Source organism: Orcinus orca, chromosome 19 (genome assembly GCF_937001465.1).
Source record: "Orcinus orca chromosome 19, mOrcOrc1.1, whole genome shotgun sequence".
Lineage (NCBI taxonomy): Eukaryota > Metazoa > Chordata > Mammalia > Artiodactyla > Delphinidae > Orcinus > Orcinus orca.
Genome location: NC_064577.1, coordinates 17,750,747 through 17,769,954, shown reverse-complemented (window position 1 = coordinate 17,769,954; position 19,208 = coordinate 17,750,747). Strand labels below are relative to the sequence as shown.

Sequence of the window (19,208 nt, the reverse complement as noted above, 5' to 3'; positions counted from 1 at the left end):
TGCAAAGTGAGCCCAAACAAACGGAAACGTCGGAGTTTGGAGCAGAGGAAGGTTGATTGCAAGACAGGCAAGGAGAACAGGTGGCTCATGCCCTAAAAAGCCCCGAGCTCCCCGAAGGGTTTCCGCAAAGCATTTTTAAAAGCCAGGTGAGGGAGGCAGGGGGTCACAGGGAGCAGGGTGGCGTCACAGGGGTTAACTTCATCAGTCCTTAGGCTCCAGGAGGCCTGGGGCTATGTGCTCAGGGTCATCAAGTAGTTAACATCTTCCATTTGGTGGGGGGTTTTCAACATCTGCAAAACAACAGGGGAAATTTGCATCAAATACTATATTATCTAGGTAGTTCAGAGAGAAGCTAAAGCAGAGGATATGGGGGGCGGGAAAGCCTGTCCTGGGGAAGGCCCCATAGGGTCCTGCTCGTTACACAATGACAGGGTATCTGGTGGCTCCCTGGCAGGCCTAGTCTGTGATTCTCAACCAGAGTTTTGCAACATCAAATATGATGACTCAGCTACTCTCTGGATGACTCAAAGTCTGGCTTCCTGAGAGAGCAGGTCTGCTTAGATGAGCTTGTATGTATATCTTATACACACACAGAACATCTATCTCTATCCTACTCCATTTTTATTTCCACAAACCCTCATCGGTCTAAAGAGCTAGGCGATTTTCCATATAACCTGTGAACTCATCTTTCAAGGGTCCCTGGATGACGCTGCTTTGCCCTCTTCAGAACTCCTGAGAGACTTGAGTTCCTTTCTGATGCTTCTCACCACCCTGGAGTCTGCAGCACAGGGGTTTTGCCTGTGTCCTGCCAGAGAATAATCTCTTTAAGGATAAAAACAGGGGCCCACTTCCAGTGATGTAAACATTTAACAGCTGGCTCTCTGGGAAAAATGTCTGCATGCATACATACATAAGTTTATTATACATTTTAATGATATAAGGGACACATAGCACACAACTTATAAATAGTCACAAAAATACACAATACTCTGTATTGTAAATTCCACATAGTCAATTGTTTTTTTAAACATCTTTATTGGAGTATAATTGCTTTACAATGGTGTGTTAGTTTCTGCTTTATAACAAAGTGAATCTAGTCAATTGATTTTTGCCAAATGCTTTTACTGATTTTTGCTACACTCGTATCTCTAGCCAACCTTGCAACTGATGAACAAAGGAGTTTCAGCTTGAATGCTGGTTGATATTTTCATTTACGTTGTTGAGTAGACAAAACTGAAGATGCATGTTGAAATTTCACTTAATGATATGAATCACTTCTTTGCTGAATCAGATGTTTGTCTTCAATACTGGGAGAATGTAGCTTCTTAATTTTTTTTGCTTGTCACAATGTAATGACCACAGACACAAGACATTTTTAACGTTTCATCTGCATTATAGCATTTTCTCTATGACTTTCTTGAGTCTAGACAATCAAGAAAACAATAAATGAAGCCTTGATTTGTAGCTTTTAATGATTTCCATGGTTTAAATACTCCCATCACGGTCAATCCCAATTTACCAATGTGACATTGCTGAACTTAAAAATGATAAGGGATACCGTCATTATGTAGTATTTCCACCATAATGATGCAACAGATGAAGATAAACTCAAAAGGATGAAAAACAGTAAAGTGTTGTAAAAGAATTAGAAAGTGATGTTTTGAGTATTTATTACCATTGTTTCGATATAATTTATTTAATGATACATTGACATAATTTAGCTCTTAATAAGGACTCTTTAACAATGGGCTTGCAAAATTCCTGCAAATTTAACAATGGGCTGTTGTGAGCCACTATAAATCAAACTACTGCCAGTTACCTGTCTAATTCATTGCCTTGCATACCCACAGCTAAAATACCTTCAGTGCTTGCATGAGGGATCTTGGTCCAGTAAATTCGAGACATTGACTGTCTGACTCTGTTTGACATGCTCTATCTCCTTGACTAAAGTTTAACAACCTCCCAGTGGTAGCTGAGTTCAGAAGCTAATTTTTCTTAACTGATAAAGACTCATCTGGATGAAATACGGTGTATCGCTGATATAAACCAGCCTACTCAGACCCGTTAGTCTTGTATCAGTCACAATGAAAAAATAATGCAGTCTCTGCAGAACCTTCGCGAGAATATTACAAAATGGCCTCAGCTCCTAAAATGCCAGATCAAGATTCTAAGTAGCCTTGATATAGCCCTGTTTTTTCATACATAGCATGAAGTATAATCCACAACCTAACATATACCATTGTATGACTCTTTAAAAATAATAAATTTATTCATTTATTTATTTAAAATGGATTTTTGGCTGTGCTAGGTCTTCATTGCTGCACACAGGCTTTCTCTAGTTGCAGTGAGCGGGGGCTACTCTTCGTTGCGGTGCGCGGGCTTCTCATTGCGGTGGCTTCTCTTGTTGAGGAGCACGGGCTGTAGGTGTGTGGGCTTCAGGAGTTGTGGTACGTGGGCTCAGTAGTTGTGGCTTGCGGGCTTAGTTGCTCTGCGGCATGTGGGATCTTCCCAGATCAGGGATTGAACCCGTGTCCCCTGCATCGGCAGGCAGATGCTTAACCACTGAGCCACCAGGGAAGTCCCACCACTGTATGACTCTTAACATCTTTAAAGTGTCCTGTTTGTGTCTTTGTTTCTCTCCTCCTTTAGATTGTCAGGATCTCCCTGCAGCACTTAAAATGAGTCATCTTTATTGTGGATGATGAATAATTGATGATGTTAGACTGCCAATAAATACCAGGACCTTCTAAATGGTCTAATCTTAATGGAACTTTAAGATTAGATTTCAGAGGTGTCCCACATCATATAAGACTTTAGGTCATGGAGCTCAATTAATTGTCTAGCTATCTCAGCTGCTGGGGTGGCTTCTGATTAATACTCCACAACACACCTCACCTGATAGCTCCAATCTGGGTTGCTTTTCCCTTGAGTTTTATTTATTTCAGGGAGAAAGAGAAGTGTCCAACTGTCCCTGTAGAAGTGGGTGCCATTCCCCTTAGGTGGGCTAAATACACTTAGCTTTCCCAGAACTACTCATAAGTGAGCATCTGAATTTCAATCTATTTTCTGGGAAGGATTTCAATAGAGCATCTGATTAATGCTCTTCCTTTCAGGCCAGTGAAGCATCATTAGCCCCATTTTATGGAGAGATACAACAGACCTGGTGTGATTTGGGGATTTGTCCCAAATCATCACTATTAAGTACCAGGGAGGGAAGCTGGTCCCTCCTTCTCCAAGCGCTCATTCATTCATTCAACAAACATGCACTAGGAGTACACCGTAGGCCAAGCTCGATGGCTGGTGCTGAGGATAGAAAGGAGAATACACGAGAAGGAATATAGCTATTTGATGTAGGGGGAAGACCATGGGCTTTGAGGTCAGACAGACCTAGGTTAGACTCCAGCTCTATGACGTCCTGGCTAATGTGACCTTGGTCAAGTTACTTAACCTGTAAGTCCCTGTAAAAGGGGAATCATATTTTCAACCTTATGATGAGGGTCATAAATGATGTGTATGAAGCTGGCACAGAGCAAGTGCTTCAAAAATGGTTCCCGTGACTAAGGCTGGAAAATCATTGTCTCTGCCCTCGCAGGGACATAGTCTAATGGGGGAGACAATACGTGAAAATATACGACGGTGACATAATGGCTCTGATGGAAACAAAAGGAAAGAGAGGCTGTGGGAGTCCATTGTTTTCTACTTGATCCGAAGGACACACACAGAAATGCGACCCTGGGCATGTCATTTAGCTTCTAGGACACAGGTCCTCACTTGCTAAATGAGTGAGCTAGAATATGATATCTGAACTTGATAGAGTCTGTGTACCTTGGCTCTCTGGGAATACTCTCAACGAGGTGTGCGCTGCAATTTCATGTCATGAAAAAGTCATTCAATGAAAAAAGCCGATGGTGATTCACACCCCTATAAATAACCTAGTAACATAAGCAAAACATAACAGTGACAACGGATACTACCTTCCTGTGGTTGTAAATGATAAAATTCTCAATGAACACATCACACACTCAAGTTGCCAATAAACACTCCACAAAGCACTTTTCTGTAAATATTAGTGTTATATTCTGTGCATGAAGGCCATTTGGATCCCATACCCAGTTACAGGTTATAGTTTCCAAAACTACTGATTCTCAACACAGCACTCAAGGAAAAGAATACCATTGATATTGATGGTACAAATTGGAATAAGATGTCCCAAATCTGTTTCTGAGTAATTTCCAAGAACAACGATAAAGAATACATTGCAAGAACTTACATTGTTCTAAAATTTAGACCGAAAATGTTTTTAATCACCTCTCCCAACTTTGACAATGTGAAATATTTCCAATTTCCCTGTATAAATAGCCATAAAAATGGAATTATGGGATTAAAAAAATTTAGAAGGCACAGAGAGATTAGAGACAGTTGGCTGTAAAGGCAATATTTTCCATTTCATTTTCCTAAACATTCCTCCTCAGCCCAACACACTCATATCCCCATATATCGCTCTCACCTCTCTTACTTTTTTTCTCCTCTTCCTTTATTTTCCCACCAGCCGCCCTTTAACACACCCTCTCCACCCTCACCCCCCAATGCCTAGACAGGATACATACAAGGGCAACTGTCATCAAATCACAACTGAGTTAGAATCGTTTATTGAAGACACAGATAAGTCAGTTATGTACACATGGCTTTGGAGAAAAAATGGCTTGTCCATCTCTAGTTAACTGCTGCCATTCTCCAAAGCCACGTGGACACAACTGATTTATCTGTGTCTTCAATAAAAGAATGGCATCCACTATGTCACAGGGAGAAGCACAAATGGGTATGGCCAGGTTAGGGTGTGGGGTAAGGTCAGCCTGTCTTCCCAGACAGGCTGAAACGCGGGGGCTTGTCAGCCTCCCGAGCCTTAGAATGGGCCACCAAGGTCTGCGCAGCTGAGAGAGCTCCGATTTAGGCGCCGCAGGGGAGGCGGGGGACCCTTCACCCCTTCACCCCCTCCACCTCTCTGTCTCCCCCGGAGCTGTGGTTACTACGCGCGAGAGCGTCCATGGCAACGGTCGCCTGCCCGCAGGGTTTCCCTCCTCTCTCCGGCTCCCGCCGCCCGCCTCTCCCTCCACCGGCCAATCGGCTGCCGGGGAGCCAGCAGCGGCGGTCGTTGAGTGGTCCTCGGGCGCTGACGTCACAGAAGGGCGAGGCTGGGCGGGGCGGGGTCGGGCGGGGCCGCTAGTCCGCGCTCCAGCGGGTTGTAGTTTGTGGGGCTGCGACCCCTTCCCGCCCACGCCCGCTTCCCCGCCCCTCGCCCGGCACCGCCGACAGGTGAGTGGTCCCTCGGGCACCTGCCTGCTGCTGGGACGACCCCGACAGAGTCCCCGCCCCTATTAGGACTCCAACGTCTGGCCTCAGAATTCGGGGTGAGGTCGTGGAAACCCTGGCCCCGCCTCCATCTTCACTTCGCTACCCTCACCCCTGCAAATGAAAACCGTAAAACCCACAGGTACACTTACCCAGTCTCCCAAGCCTTCTTAATGTACGTTTCTGTTGCTTTTCGCGGATTGAGAAGTTACTTATAAATGCAGAACCAGGAAAGGTGTGTCAGAACCCCAGACCCTAGGTCGTATAATACCTTACACCTGTTGGCAGTGCTGTGTTTGTCCCTGTGGTTCTTGTGTGCCTCAACCCTCTGCCTTGTTCTCCCGTCTTACTTAGCCCGGTCTTCCAAATGCAGCCAAGGGGAGGGCTGGACAACCAGTCACCTGGCCGTTCAAAGAGTTGCTGAAATTCAGGTCACAGCAGTTGTTCCCTTACTGTCCGTGGCCTTTTCTGTTCAGCTCTGGCTGTGAAGCACTCACTTGTATTTTGACAGTTTGCACAAAGTAACGGCATGTTTTCTCCCTAGATGCTTATGGTGGCGTAGCTGAATAAACATTTTAGAAATGAGTAGAATTACTCGTTTGATTATTGTGAGAAAAGCAAACACTCATAGGCCAAGTGTATCGAGGCGTATGATAAAATATTCAACTGTTTTCGTTTTAAAATATTTCACAAAGTGTTCAAGCATGCAGGTACCCACCCCTTGTTTAAAAACAAAACAAAACAAAAAAACTTACAGACACAGAAGAGGCCTCCTATGTACCCCTTGGGAATCGCATGCCTTTTTCTCCTTCCCCACCTACCAGAATTTAGTGTTTACTTATACTCTGCATATTTTTATACGTTTGCTACTTAGGTATTTATCCAGAAACCAATATATAGTCTCATTTTAAACGTTTATATAATGCTATCATTCTCTACATGCTCTAGGTCATTGCTTTTAACTGTTGTGTGATAATTCTTGCATGGATTTATCATAAGTTACGCATGCATACTCCTGTCGATGGACTTTTACGCTTTTCCCTTTTAAAAATCACCAGAAACATATTCTTGTACATTCTAATTGTATAATTTCTGAGTCATAGGGAATGTGCTTTTTCAACTTTAGTAGATACTGCCCCATAGCTCTCCAACGTGTAGTAATTTATACTTTCACCATCAATGAAGAGAGTTCCTTATCAAACTTTTTTAAAAGAAACAGATTGTTCAACTTTTCCTGCATTCTTATTTAATATATGCATAGAGAGAAATTACTTAAACGCTGAAATCTGATATACTTTCTCCTAAGTCTGGTACTTATTAATGTGTCAGGGGCAGTGTTTTATTTCTGCTTCAATTTGAAACTGTGAGGAATTAAATACATATGATCAAAGGAACAGGGGTTTTGTGTGATTCTTTCAAGCCTGTGCTGGCCACTGATCTGAGGCAATGTGTGAAAAAAGTCATGGAAACTTTCTGTCCTTGTCATGCCTTCTGCAGACTATGAGCTATAGGTTTTTATACCTTGAAATATTTATGATCTTAAAGTCTTGCGTAAATGTGCTAATAAAATATATTTCTCCAGCTTGAGGCCACCTTTTGGGTTTGAAATGGAGCTTTCCAGTACTTACAATCTCTGTGTGATTAATTATGTTTTTAGCATGTTAATATTTATAGAAGACTATTGTAGCATTTTTCCAGTATGTAAATAACTATTGACCCCAACTTCAATGAATACAGTCAAATACTGTATTTGACTTTGTAGCAGGTCTGATTTCTTAAAATGCTTTTTTGGTCATGACTAAAAGCATAATAAAAAAACAATTGCATGATTTAGGGGATGAATTTTTCCACAGCTATTTTCAGTCATCTTCCCAAAGAATTTGTTTAGTTTACTTGCAAATGTGAGATATTTATAGCATCAGTTAAGGATCATAGTGTGTGCTCATTGCCTCTTTAGGAAGAGGCTGAGTTAGAATTTAGAGAATAATTTAAACATTGTGAAAGGCACCTCACGCAAGTAAGCGATAGGCTTTTAAAAGCTATACTATTTCTTCCTTAAAACTTTGGTAGAATTTATCAGTGAACCCATCTGGACCTGATGTTTTCTTTGAAGAAAGATTTTAAACTATAGATTCAATTTCTTTAATTCCTATACAGCTGTTCAGGTTACCTTTTTCTTCTTAGGCAGTTTTGTTTGTATCTTTAAAGAATTTTGTTCATTTCCTCTCTGTTGTCAAATTCCTTGGCATAGGTTGTTAGTAATCATACGTTATTAACTTTCTAACATTTGCAGGGGCTTTAGTAGTATTCCCTCTTTCACTTCTGATAGTAGTCATTTGTCTTCTCTTTTTTAAATCTTGATCAGTCTTGCAAGAGGTTTATCAATTTTATTGTTAAGATTTCATTGCTTTTCAAAAATTTGTTCATTTTCTACTTCATTGACTTTTTATTATTTCCTTCTTTCTACTTTGGGTTTACTTTGCTTTTTTTTTTTTTTCCTAGCCATTAAGATGAAAGTATAGATCATTGATTTTAGCTCATTCTTATTTTCTTATATAAGCGTTTAAAGCTATAAACCTCATTCTAAACACTCTTAGCTGAATTTCACAATTTTGATACGTTCTGTTTTTTATTCTCATTCAGTTCAAGATATTTTCTAATTTCCCGTGTTATTTCTTCATTGACCCATAGGATGTTTAGAAGTGTGTTGTTTAGCTTCCTAGTATTTGAGGATTTTCCGAACACCTTTCTATTATTGATTTCTAATTTAACTCTGATATGGTCAGAGAGGATACTCTGTAGAGCTTTAGTTTATGTAGATTACAGCTACTGATATTTATTATATCAGAAATTAAAATAGAGAAATTAAAAATATTAACTCTTAAAAGTAACCATAACAACCTATTATATAGTAACATAAACAATACTTTTCATTAAAAAACTATGTTTTCTGAAACAAATTTAGTTAGAAGAGTGGCACTGTTTCACATTTTTGGTAAAGTGTTAAAATTTTTGTTAGTCGGTGGGTTCTCATATCTACTTCTGCATTCAGTCTGTTGTGATATCGCATATCATGTCACCTCTGGAAACCTCTATTGTACATTTCTGAGAGAACGAGAGTGAAAAAGGCCAATCACATCTATAAAAGGTTATCTATAAAAATAACCTTGACCTTGTCACTCCAGAGAAGGTCTTAGGCAAGCCCATGGTTTTGGGTCACATTTTGAGAACTGCTGCTCTACGGTTTACAGTATGCATTTTTGACTTACTGTAGTATATGCTTAAATAACATTATTCCATTTTAGTCATAAGGCCTTTACAATAGTACTTTTCCATTTCTGCTCTCCCATCATTGGTGCTGTTATTACCATATAACTTACTTTTGTTTTTATTATAAACCTCCCAATGAATTTTTATTATTTTTACTTTAAGCAGCCATCTTTTAAAGAAATTTAAAAGTTAGAAAAGTTTTTTTTTTTTGCTATTAGCACACATACTTACCATTTCTGAGACTTCATTTCTTTGTGTAGCTCCAAGTTTCCATCTGGTATAATGTCCTTTTGCCTGAAGAATTTCCTTTCACAGCCCTTTTAGTGCAGTTCTGCTGCAGCTGAATTCTCTTGGCTTTTGCTTTTATATATATATATATATATATATATATATATATATATATATATTTAAAAAACCTTTTATTTCACCTTCATCTTTGAAGGATATTTTCACTGGAAATAGAATTCTAGGATTACACTTTCTTCCAGCCCTTTAAAGATGTTGTATGATTGTCTTCTGGCTTGCATAGTTTCTGACAAGAATTCTTCACTAATTCTTATCTTTGTTCCTTTCTATCTATTGTGTCTTTTTTCCTCTGATTTTAATTTTTTCTCTTTATTGTGAACTTTCATCCATTTTATTATGATGAGCCTTGAGGTAGTGGTGTGTGCACACACACATGGATGTGTGCTTATCCTCCTGGAGTGTGTGGAGCTTCTTAGACATAGGGGTTTGTACTTTTCATCAAATGTGGGAAATTTGCAGCCATTGTTTCTTCAGATATTTTGTCTCCCTCTCGTCTTAACATGACACCCCAAGTGCATGATGTTAGACCACTTGATATTATACCGTAAGTTACTGAGGCTCTTTTCATTTTTTGTTTCCAGTGAATTAAAAAGTCTGTGCTTTGGTTTGTTTAGATTCGAGCTCACTAATCTTTGCTTCTCTGGTGTCTAATCTGCAGTTACTCCAATCTAGTGAAATTGTGCAAGGATATATTATATGTTTTATCCCTAAAGATTCATTTTGTTCTTTTTTAAGTCTTCCACATCTCTCTTCATTATGTTCTTGTTTTCCTTTAAATACTTGTGCGTGGTTTTCTAGTGCCGTCACATCTCCGCCATTTGTATACCTCTTTCTATTGACTGATTTTTCTCCTAATTACGGGCCACACGTTTCTACTTCTTGGCATGTCTGGAAGTTTTTGATTGGATGCTGGACACTGTGGTGCTATATATTTGAGCTCCCGATGTTGGCAGGCACTTACTTGTGGATTAGTTTGAGCTTTTTGAGGCCTGTATTCAAGCTTTCCCAGAGTCTTTAGTACCTTCGTTCTAAAGATAGGTCGGCCCCATTCTAATGCGTGACCTCTCTGGGCTTTCCATCAAATGCTCCAGGTGACCACTAACAACTCTCCACTCTGACTGGTCTGGGTTCAAAATGTCTCTGGGCCCTCTGTGAGCTCTAGGAATTGTGCAGCTAACAACACTGCCATCATTATTTGCCAAGGTTTGTGGAACATTCCTTGATGTATGTACAACCTATTACTCAGCAAAGACCCAAGTGGACCCCTACATAGATTTATGGAGCGCTTTGTCTGCATAACTCATTTTACTCCAGAATCCCGCGTCCCAACTTCCAGGTGTCTCAGCCTCCCCAAATTCTGGCCTCCTCCTCAACTCACAGATGCTGCCAGGCTCTGTTTGGTTTCCATCCATTTTCCCCATAGTCTGGAAATTGCCTCCAGGTGATCAGAGGGCTCACCTTTTTTGTTTCTCTTCTCTCACAGATCAGAGTCCTGTGCAGCCTGAAAACAGTTGTTTCATATATTTTGTCTAGATTTTTAGGTGTAAGAGGCTAAGTCTAGTTTTTATTACTCTATCCTGGTTGAAGGCAGAAATCTATTTTGAGTTAAATATTTCTTAGGCCATGAGATTCTCAATTTTCTTGGCCAATAATGACCAAAAGAAAAAAAAAGAAAAAAAGACATTGCCAGGCTGTTGTCTTTTATTGGGTCTTCCTAAATGACTTAGAAGGGGGCCTACTGGAGCTGGAACATGGAATATTGGAATATGGAATGGCAATGGAATATTGTCTCTCATGTGAAACTTACTGCCATATATGAGGAGCTCTACATCTGGGAACTTTTTAAACAACTGACTTTATGCTTCAGATTCCAGATTCTAAATTATATCCCATCTCTAATTAAAAATTATCACTGGATGCTTTTACAAACCATATTGATTTTCTCAAGTCATATGTCTCCTCTGGCTTGTGGACCCCTGCATTTCACACGTGTTAAACCTGAACACTCGTGGTTTGATATTTGACAGACATGGATTGAGCTGCCTCAAGATTTCAGCATCATAGGTGTCGAGTAAATACATGTGGGAATTCTACACCTGGAATTCCGTGATTGAAGGACCAAGTGTGACATTAGCTTTTAGATTCATTGTTGTCAGGAATTAAGAAAAGCCAAGCAAGAGTGGTCCAATCCCACTCAAAGCTTCTTGCTCAAAGAAAACTGATGGGATTATTTCTAGATGTGACTTGGGGAAGGGGTTGAAACTAAAAGTAGCCAGGAGGACCCTCATGGCTCAAGTTACTTGGAATTTGCCTTTTCAAAAAGCAATGTTTTAAGTTTCAGACTTAGGTGTGGAATGGCAAGTGGTTATTAAGTCTTTCGTTTTTACCATCGTACTCTAAACTTGGCCCATATAAAGTGTTTGGGGGCTGAGGGAGGGAAGAATAAGGAGAACATCAGGGAGCTAGGGTCAGGTGGGATACCACCAGTGGCAGTGGGCAGCTGTTTCATCACATGTAGTCCGAGTGGATTTTAATTTGGCCACAATTCTACAAATAGATTATTTTGTGGTTTGGGTACCAATGGCGTCAAAACAGCTATTTAAAGAATCATTGAATGTGTTGGTTTTTTTTTTTTTCTTTTTTTTTTTCCGTATGTGGGCCTCTCACTGCTGTGGCCTCTCCCGTTGTGGAGCACAGGCTCCGGACGCGCAGGCTCAGCGGCCATGGCTCACGGGCCCAGCCGCTCCATGGCATGTGGGATCTTCCCGGACCGGGGCACGAACCCGTGTCCCCTGCATCGGCAGGTGGACTTGAATGTGTTTTTGTTTGTTTGTTTTTTCTGAGTAGGAGCCTACAGAATTGGATCTGATATTATTTTTCCTTTTCAGTAAATGCATCTATAGACATTAACCCCCAAACAGAATGACGTTCAGATGCTGAAAAGTATGTCATAGTCTATGGCATCCTTGGCTTTCTGGACTAACAATGACCCCAAATTCTGGACAACAGAATATTTTCAGCTGGTAAAAAAGGATAAAGTGGCTCTCTATGTTTTAACAGGGGGAGAGGTCCAAAATACATATATTTTCAAAAATGCATGTTCTGGAATGATACATATAATGATTAAGATAATTCAATTTTTGTATTAAAAAACTCTGTGCATATGTATATAGGGAGATGTATATAGATTTAAAAATAATATATATGTTGGTATATGAAAAGGAAAAATCTGGAAAGATACAACTAGTAATGAATTATTCACAGTGTCTACTTCTGAGGAGTTTATTTTGAAGGGGGGAGAGTGGATATTTATCTTTTACTTTGTATACACCTCTGAGCTAGTAATTTTAAAAGCTAACATTTATTGAGCATTAACTATGTGCCCAGAACTGTGCTAAGTATTCCAAATACTTAGCATCATCTTACTTAATGCTCAGGGGCTGCCATAGCATGTCTGTCTATACCGGAGTTGCTTAGAGGTGGCAAGTTGCCAGGAAAAGGGGATCTAGGTACTTCCTTGAGTTATGTTGGCTTACCTGCCACACCGGTGTTACTCTGATCGTGTGTTTATTTAGGAAGACTGGGGGGTGGGGGGTGGGCGCCGCTCAGCAACCCCTTGCGGCTAATACTGCTTATAACAAACCAAAGTAGCAATTACTATTATTATTCCCAACTTAGAGATGAGGACAGAGAGCTTAAGTCATTTGCACCAGGTCTCACAGTTAGTAAATAGCAGAGCCGAGATCTGAATCCAATCTGTTAGAAAGCATAGTTCAGGCTCTTCATTTGAATCTGTTACGAGACGGTGTTACTTCTCATGATTGAAAAAATATTTCAAAACTTCAAAAGGCCTATCTACAAAAATGTAATTTGAATACAATCCAGAGACAGAGATGAAAAATAAATGCAGAATATGTTATCACAAGTAAAGGTGGTTATCAAATTAAAACAAATATCTAATGTGTTAGACAACACTGCTGCTTATAGTAAGTCAGATGGACCCTTTGATCTGTGAGTTTTCACCGAAGGCTATTTATGTGACCGTCTATTTTTGCTTCCCCCCCTTTCCCCCACCCTTTAAGCAGGAGAGATTGACAAATAGTGCTTGAGCATCATGGAGCTTCTAGGTTCCACTTTAGCGGCACCTTATGCCCACCCTAGACCAACACCAGCCAACTTCCTACCAGCCATCAGTGCCATGGCCTCAAGCTATAGGAACTGCTTCCCACACTGCAATCTGACCCACAGTCTGAGCCTGCCTTGGAGACCAAGCACGTACTACAAAGCAGCCTCCAACTCGCCAGCCTTGGACCCGTGCTGCACCAGATCTCAGAGGGTGTCCGAGAGCACCACGCTTCCCTGTGTTTCCAACAGAACCACACTCTTCACCAGATATACCCCAGATGATTGGTACAGGTCCAACTTAACCAACTTTCAAGAATCCAACACCTCCCGACACAATTCAGAGAGACTAAGGGTAGATACATCTCGCTTGATTCAAGACAAATATCAACAAACGAGAAAAACCCAGGCAGACTCCACCCACAATCTGGGAGAACGAGTCAACGACATAGGATTTTGGAAATCTGAAATCATTCATGAGTTGGATGCAATGATTGGAGAGACAAATGAACTAACCGATGTTAAGAAAAAACTGGAGAGGGCTTTGATGGAGACAGAAGCCCCTCTTCAGGTAACTATAAGACCTTATTAAAAGAACAGTGCATTTTTATGATTATAACCCTGTCGTTGAAATTTTGAGGTTATTTATCTATTGAATTATATTTCGCTTCCCCTGTAGAAGCCAAGCCCTTGTCAATAAATCTGTACCGGGTTTCAGTGACGATAAAACCATTGCCATTTTTCTCACATTATACCGAACAACCATTTAAGTAGAAAGAATTCTGGAATTCCCTGGCGGTCCAGCGGTTAGGACTCAGTGCTTTCACTGCTGAGGGCGCAGGTTCAATCCCCTGGTTGGGGAACTAAGATCCCGCAAGCCCAGTGGTGCAGCCCAGAAAGAAAAAAAAGTAGAGAGAATTCTGCATGCAAAGCAAAGGAGGCTAATTAAAGCGATGCTCTTAAGACGCACAGTATTTTATGGTGAAAATGCCATCTTCCCATCTCTTAAATAGGCTGCTTGGTTATTGCTGTCCCTGGATTAACATAAACGTTGTTTGAGAGGAAAAAAACTGTTCTTTTAGTCTGTGTCATGAAATGCCTTCTGCATGTATGTTATGATTCCACTTCAGGCACGGTGAAACGATCAAATTAGAGCTTCTTGGGAATGGAATGAGTTTGGTTAAATAGAGAAATGGGATAGAAGTTAAGCCAGTTTTGGTCCTAGAGGCAGCCTTTCAGTTGGTTGCTGGCCTCTGACCAGGCTTCTGAATGGAGATCAAATTACCTTTAATCCTCTGTGTGTGCGATGGGCCCCCTGACCCCACTCTATCCACCACCGTTGGAAGAAGACATTCTGTATGTGAAGATGTCCAAATGATGCAGATTATTTTAGAAGTTGTGTATATGTGAATGGGCAAAGCGAACACTATTTTTCTCCATGTTTGTGTGAGATTAGAGAATCGAAGAGCTAGAAGTCTAGTTGTTTGGGGGGTTTGCTGGAGACCCCTGCACACCGTAGCTTCTTACTGCACCCCTCCTCCCCACTAAACACGAGTGCACACAAATATACACGACCACAGAAATCCTGAGAAAGGTCGACAGGACACTAATGATATTCTTTTAAAAGAACTCACCATGGGATCAGAAGCCCTTCCATACTTTCTCTGAGCTCTGGATCATTTTGAGGATTCCTGGTCTATTCTACAATACATCCCATCCCACCCCACCCACCACTTACTTTAATGAACACTTAAAATGACAGCCACTTACCTTTTACTTAATTTCCAGAGGAGATTCAATTTCTTCCCTTGACACTCCTTTCAGTGATGACTGCTTTCAATGAGATGGGCATAATTTAAATACTTTTCTGCAGTTTTTGTCCAGATACCTTGTGTGTTTAAACATTTACAATCAACACGGTATCAGAAGATCCCAATTAAAATGAGAATTAGTCCCATGAACAGATACAGCTCAAAAGAGGAAATACTGATGATCAACTGTATATAAGACAAAAATATTAAAACTCAATAACAAAAATGCAAACTAAGTCAATGAAGTAACCGTCTTTGGCTTACCAAATTTGCAAAAATGAAAACCGATAATGTGTAGGGTTGGCAAAAGTGCAGAAGACGGACACTTCAGATATTGCTAGTAGACTATGGATGAGTAGAAACTTCCTGGAAAGCAATTTCGTAATACACATTAAAATAATCAGAGTTCCCTTCAACCCCTTAATTCATCTTCTAGTCAGTGTACATTAGACTATTAAAAAATTAGAGATTCACTCCAAGATTTTGTTCAATGACATCATATCCAGATTACAGTGTACATACTATTATATTTTATGCTTTTTAAACATTTAACATTATAGTCATCCCATGTCATGAAATACTTACTCTTTGAAAAAAGTATTTTAACATTTACATAATGTTATTTCATGCATAATTTAGTTGTTGGCTATCTAAGCTGCTTTCCATTGGAGTCATTAATGTACTTTGTCTCATAGACTATTTCAAGTCTACTATTTAACATCAATCCTAAAAAGAATAAAATTATGAGGGCACTGTAACTTCTGTTTAAAACAAACAAAACTGATAGGAGTATGGATAACTCATTTTTGACTTCTCTCTACTTTTTCTCTTTAATGGATAAAGCATATTATTATTATTATTATTATTTGTGGTACGCGGGCCTCTCACTGTCGTGATCTCTCCCGTTGCGGAGCACAGGCTCAGCGGCCATGGCTCACGGGCCCAGCCGCTCCGCGGCATGTGGGATCCTCCCGGACCGGAGCACGAACCCGTGTCCCCTGCATCGGCAGGCGGACGCTCAACCACTGCACCACCAGGGGAGCCCCGCATATTACTTTTATAATTAGGAAAACAATAAATGGTACTTTAACAATAATCACCTGGATTTTTGGCCACACAAATATTTTGAGGTCTTTAAATAATCATTTGTTTCTTCTTCACTCTTCTCAGTAGAAAACATTTGGAAATAAGATCTTGAAGACTATGATTTGGGTTATTGAACTATTTCTCTAGAAGGAATTGATGTCACATAGTTTTCTCAGATGCTGATTTGTGGGGATTAAGTAGATGCCATCTGCTTCAGTTTGTCAACTTTCCAAATTAGGAATTTTTTTCAAACTCTTTACCTTTTCACTAGCAGCAGGGATTCACTTCGTTGTCACACTGAGTTTCTTGTTTGATTTCCAGGAAAATGCCTTGAAAAGTTGGTATTGGGAGCATCTATTGCCTTGTTTTAGAAACAGGTTATTAGAAGTGCTAGTCACTGATTTTAGTCAGGTTGTATTAGTGTTTTTCGTTATTTGTGTATCTGTAGGTAGCCCGGGAATGTCTGTTTCATCGAGAGAAGAGAATGGGAATCGATCTAGTTCATGATGAAGTGGAAAAAGAGTTGCTGACGGTAAATATGGGGCAAACCCTTCAATAACAAGAAACCTCATTGCAAATGTGCGTTTAATGTATAGAAACAAAAAATGATGTTATGTAAAGACACAGTAAGGAGTTATAGTATCAGATATTTATGGTATTTAGAAAAGATACATTTTATTTTATTTTTTATTGAAGTATAGTTGATTTACAATGTTGTGTTAGTTTCTGGTGTACAGCAAAGTGATTCAGTTATACATATATATATGTATATTCTTTTGCATATTCTTTTCCATTATGGTTTATTACAAGATACTGAATATAGTTTCCTGTGCTATACAGTAGGACTTTGTTGTTTATTTTATTTTTTAGAAAAGATATATTTTTGGGGGGTTATGAAAGTAATAGATATTTATTGAGAGAATTTGAAAAATGCAGTAAAGATAAAAATCACCTAAGTTCAATTAGACAGAAATGACTATTAATGTTAGAGTATTTCAGTCTTTTTAATAATCATACTTAGGTAGATACCACCCAACTTAAAGACACACAGACATATCTTCCAGGTTAGAATTATAGTGTATCTATGCGTTTGAATAGTGCTTTTTTTGTTGGATAAATGCCCAATGATGTTTATTCTTAAATGTAGACGTGGAAAGGCAGTGCTGTGTTTTTTTAGAAGACAATGTTTTAGAGCACTTTTAGGTTCACAGCCAAATTGAGGGGAAGGTCCAGAGGTTTCTTCCCATGTTGCCCCTGCCTCCACACATGCATCGTATTGATAAATGTATGCATTTCTGATTATTTCCTCAGGATACATTTCCAAAACTGTAATCCACGCATCAAAGGGTATATGCATTTGGACAGCTTTTGATCAGCCATCCGGGAGCTTACCTCCTAGGCTCTCTCCCACAAGATCTCTGCCATTTCTTAAGATTTCAGCCCTTAGGTACCTGGGACCCTTCCCAGTCTCTCTTTTTTTTTAGCCTGGATACTCTATTAAGCATTCGTTCTGCTTCCCCAAGTGCCAGACATATGTACGTTGGTAACTCATTTTTTGGTTCACATTCATAAAGCTTAAAAGTGAACTTTTCTTTGACCCTGATGCCTTCTGCCTTCCCCTTCCTATTGATGGTACTGTTACTGGTTCTATGACTCCATCCCAAGAGGGTTCTGCTCTGAGACAGTATTGAATAGAACCTGATACCAGCATGCAAAGAATGTCTGGGTGGATTCTCACCACCAGTAGCAAGAAACGCCTTCCCCGTCTGGGATTTCCGCCTCTAAATGGCTTGTAGGACCCCAGCCCCCTCACAACCAGCCGGGTGATGGGTCAACTTCAAGTGATTCAGGAGCAAACACTGAGAGTGCACATCTTTAAGGAAACACCGCTGCTTCCCAAACTCAGGGATGAGTGAGAATTTGAGAATGTCGTCATCAAAACACACTGTCTATAGAAATGGGGTGCTTGCTCCTATAGATGACATTTGCCATTATCCAGATTCCATTTGGACTTATAGTTTGATTTTTAAAGTGTGATTTCAGTAGCCTATTCTACCTGTTAAGAGTGTGATAGTTTACCCACTTACCCCAAACTTAAAAAGGCTCAGTTAAGCCTTTAAGTTTGTATGTATCTGTGGATACATAGAACCACAGGAAGCAGGGTCTGGGTTTAACAGTGAGGTCCCAGAAATGATCGTATATCCACAGTTCAGGGTATAGCCGAGAGTTAGCACACATCCATGTGTGTGGTCAGAACTCGGAGTTCTTGTGACCTGGCCAGTATTCCTCAGCCCAGAAGAGGGTGGAGGGCACGTCGCACATGAGGATTAAGTTCTAGATCATACTTTATGATCCATGTCGCATTATAAGTCCTACCCTTTAGTGAGAGCTTCCAGCTGCAAGGCACATAATTATCTACCCCACAGCCTAGAAAGGCAGGTGTTATTACCCTTTGTTTATAACTCGCCTTTGCTCCCAGCATTTGCAAAGGCAGCATTGGACCTGGGCTATCTGATGCCAGAGCACGTCTTTAACCACTATTCCACCCAAGACGCAGGGGGGTGAGGCAACGGGGGGGGGGGGGGGTTGCTCGAGGTGAGGGCACGCCAAGGGCTGTGAAGCCTCTATTCTACCTCCGCGCTCCGCCACCCCATCCCAAGACCACAGCTCCCAAGAGGAGAACCGTAGGAGATGCTTTGCAAAGGTTTCGCCTGCTCAGATAGTAGGATTAATTCAAGGTTCTTCAAGTGCTTGGATGTGATTCCTTGTTCTCTTTCCATCTCAAGCCACAGTGTATTCATTTTGGCCACTGAGACTCTGAGAAACTCAGAGGAGTCACTGCCACCCTTTTATTCTCGGGGTCTATTTTTCCTCCCCAAGTTCAGGATCCAGAAGGGGTGGCATCACTTGCCAGGCTCCTAGTGTGTGGTTCTTGGGTTTTCTGCCATGACCTTCACTTCCCTGGGTGTCAGGTGGCAGCTATCGGTCTGACGACATCTGGGCTCTTCTCACACTTCTGCCCTCTGTCTGTACCCACCACCTTCCGGCAAACTTTCTTCTCACGGGCGGTTGAGGGAATAAGGCCCTTGCCCTGCAGTCACTTCATGGAGGCGTTTCCAGACCAGCCCCATGTGTGAGTGCAGACTAGTAGGTAAGTTAGCGTTGGGGACAGTTACAAAAGTCTTTGGTTTCAGGCATTCCCTGTTCCAAGGAAGCCTTCTGCTTCCAACCACAATGTTCACCATATGACATTATTTAAATTCA

At 40.6% G+C, this 19,208-nt stretch overlaps 1 protein-coding gene across 2 annotated transcripts in view; it reads left to right on the top strand.

Moving 5' to 3' along the window:
• The first annotated feature begins 5,203 nt into the window (after positions 1–5,203).
• The window catches only part of TEKT3 (tektin 3), a 33,788-nt gene continuing 19,783 nt past the window's right edge, over positions 5,204–19,208 (top strand). The window contains exons 1-3 of one of the 2 annotated variants that reach the window (XM_049702091.1): positions 5,204–5,313; positions 13,011–13,618; positions 16,393–16,476. In XM_049702091.1, the coding sequence (XP_049558048.1) occupies positions 13,040–13,618; positions 16,393–16,476 (663 nt within the window). In that variant the 5' untranslated portion in view covers positions 5,204–5,313; positions 13,011–13,039. Of the gene's footprint in view, positions 5,492–13,010; positions 13,619–16,392; positions 16,477–19,208 lie in introns of both variants that reach the window. The other variant, XM_049702092.1, reaches the window with a different exon arrangement.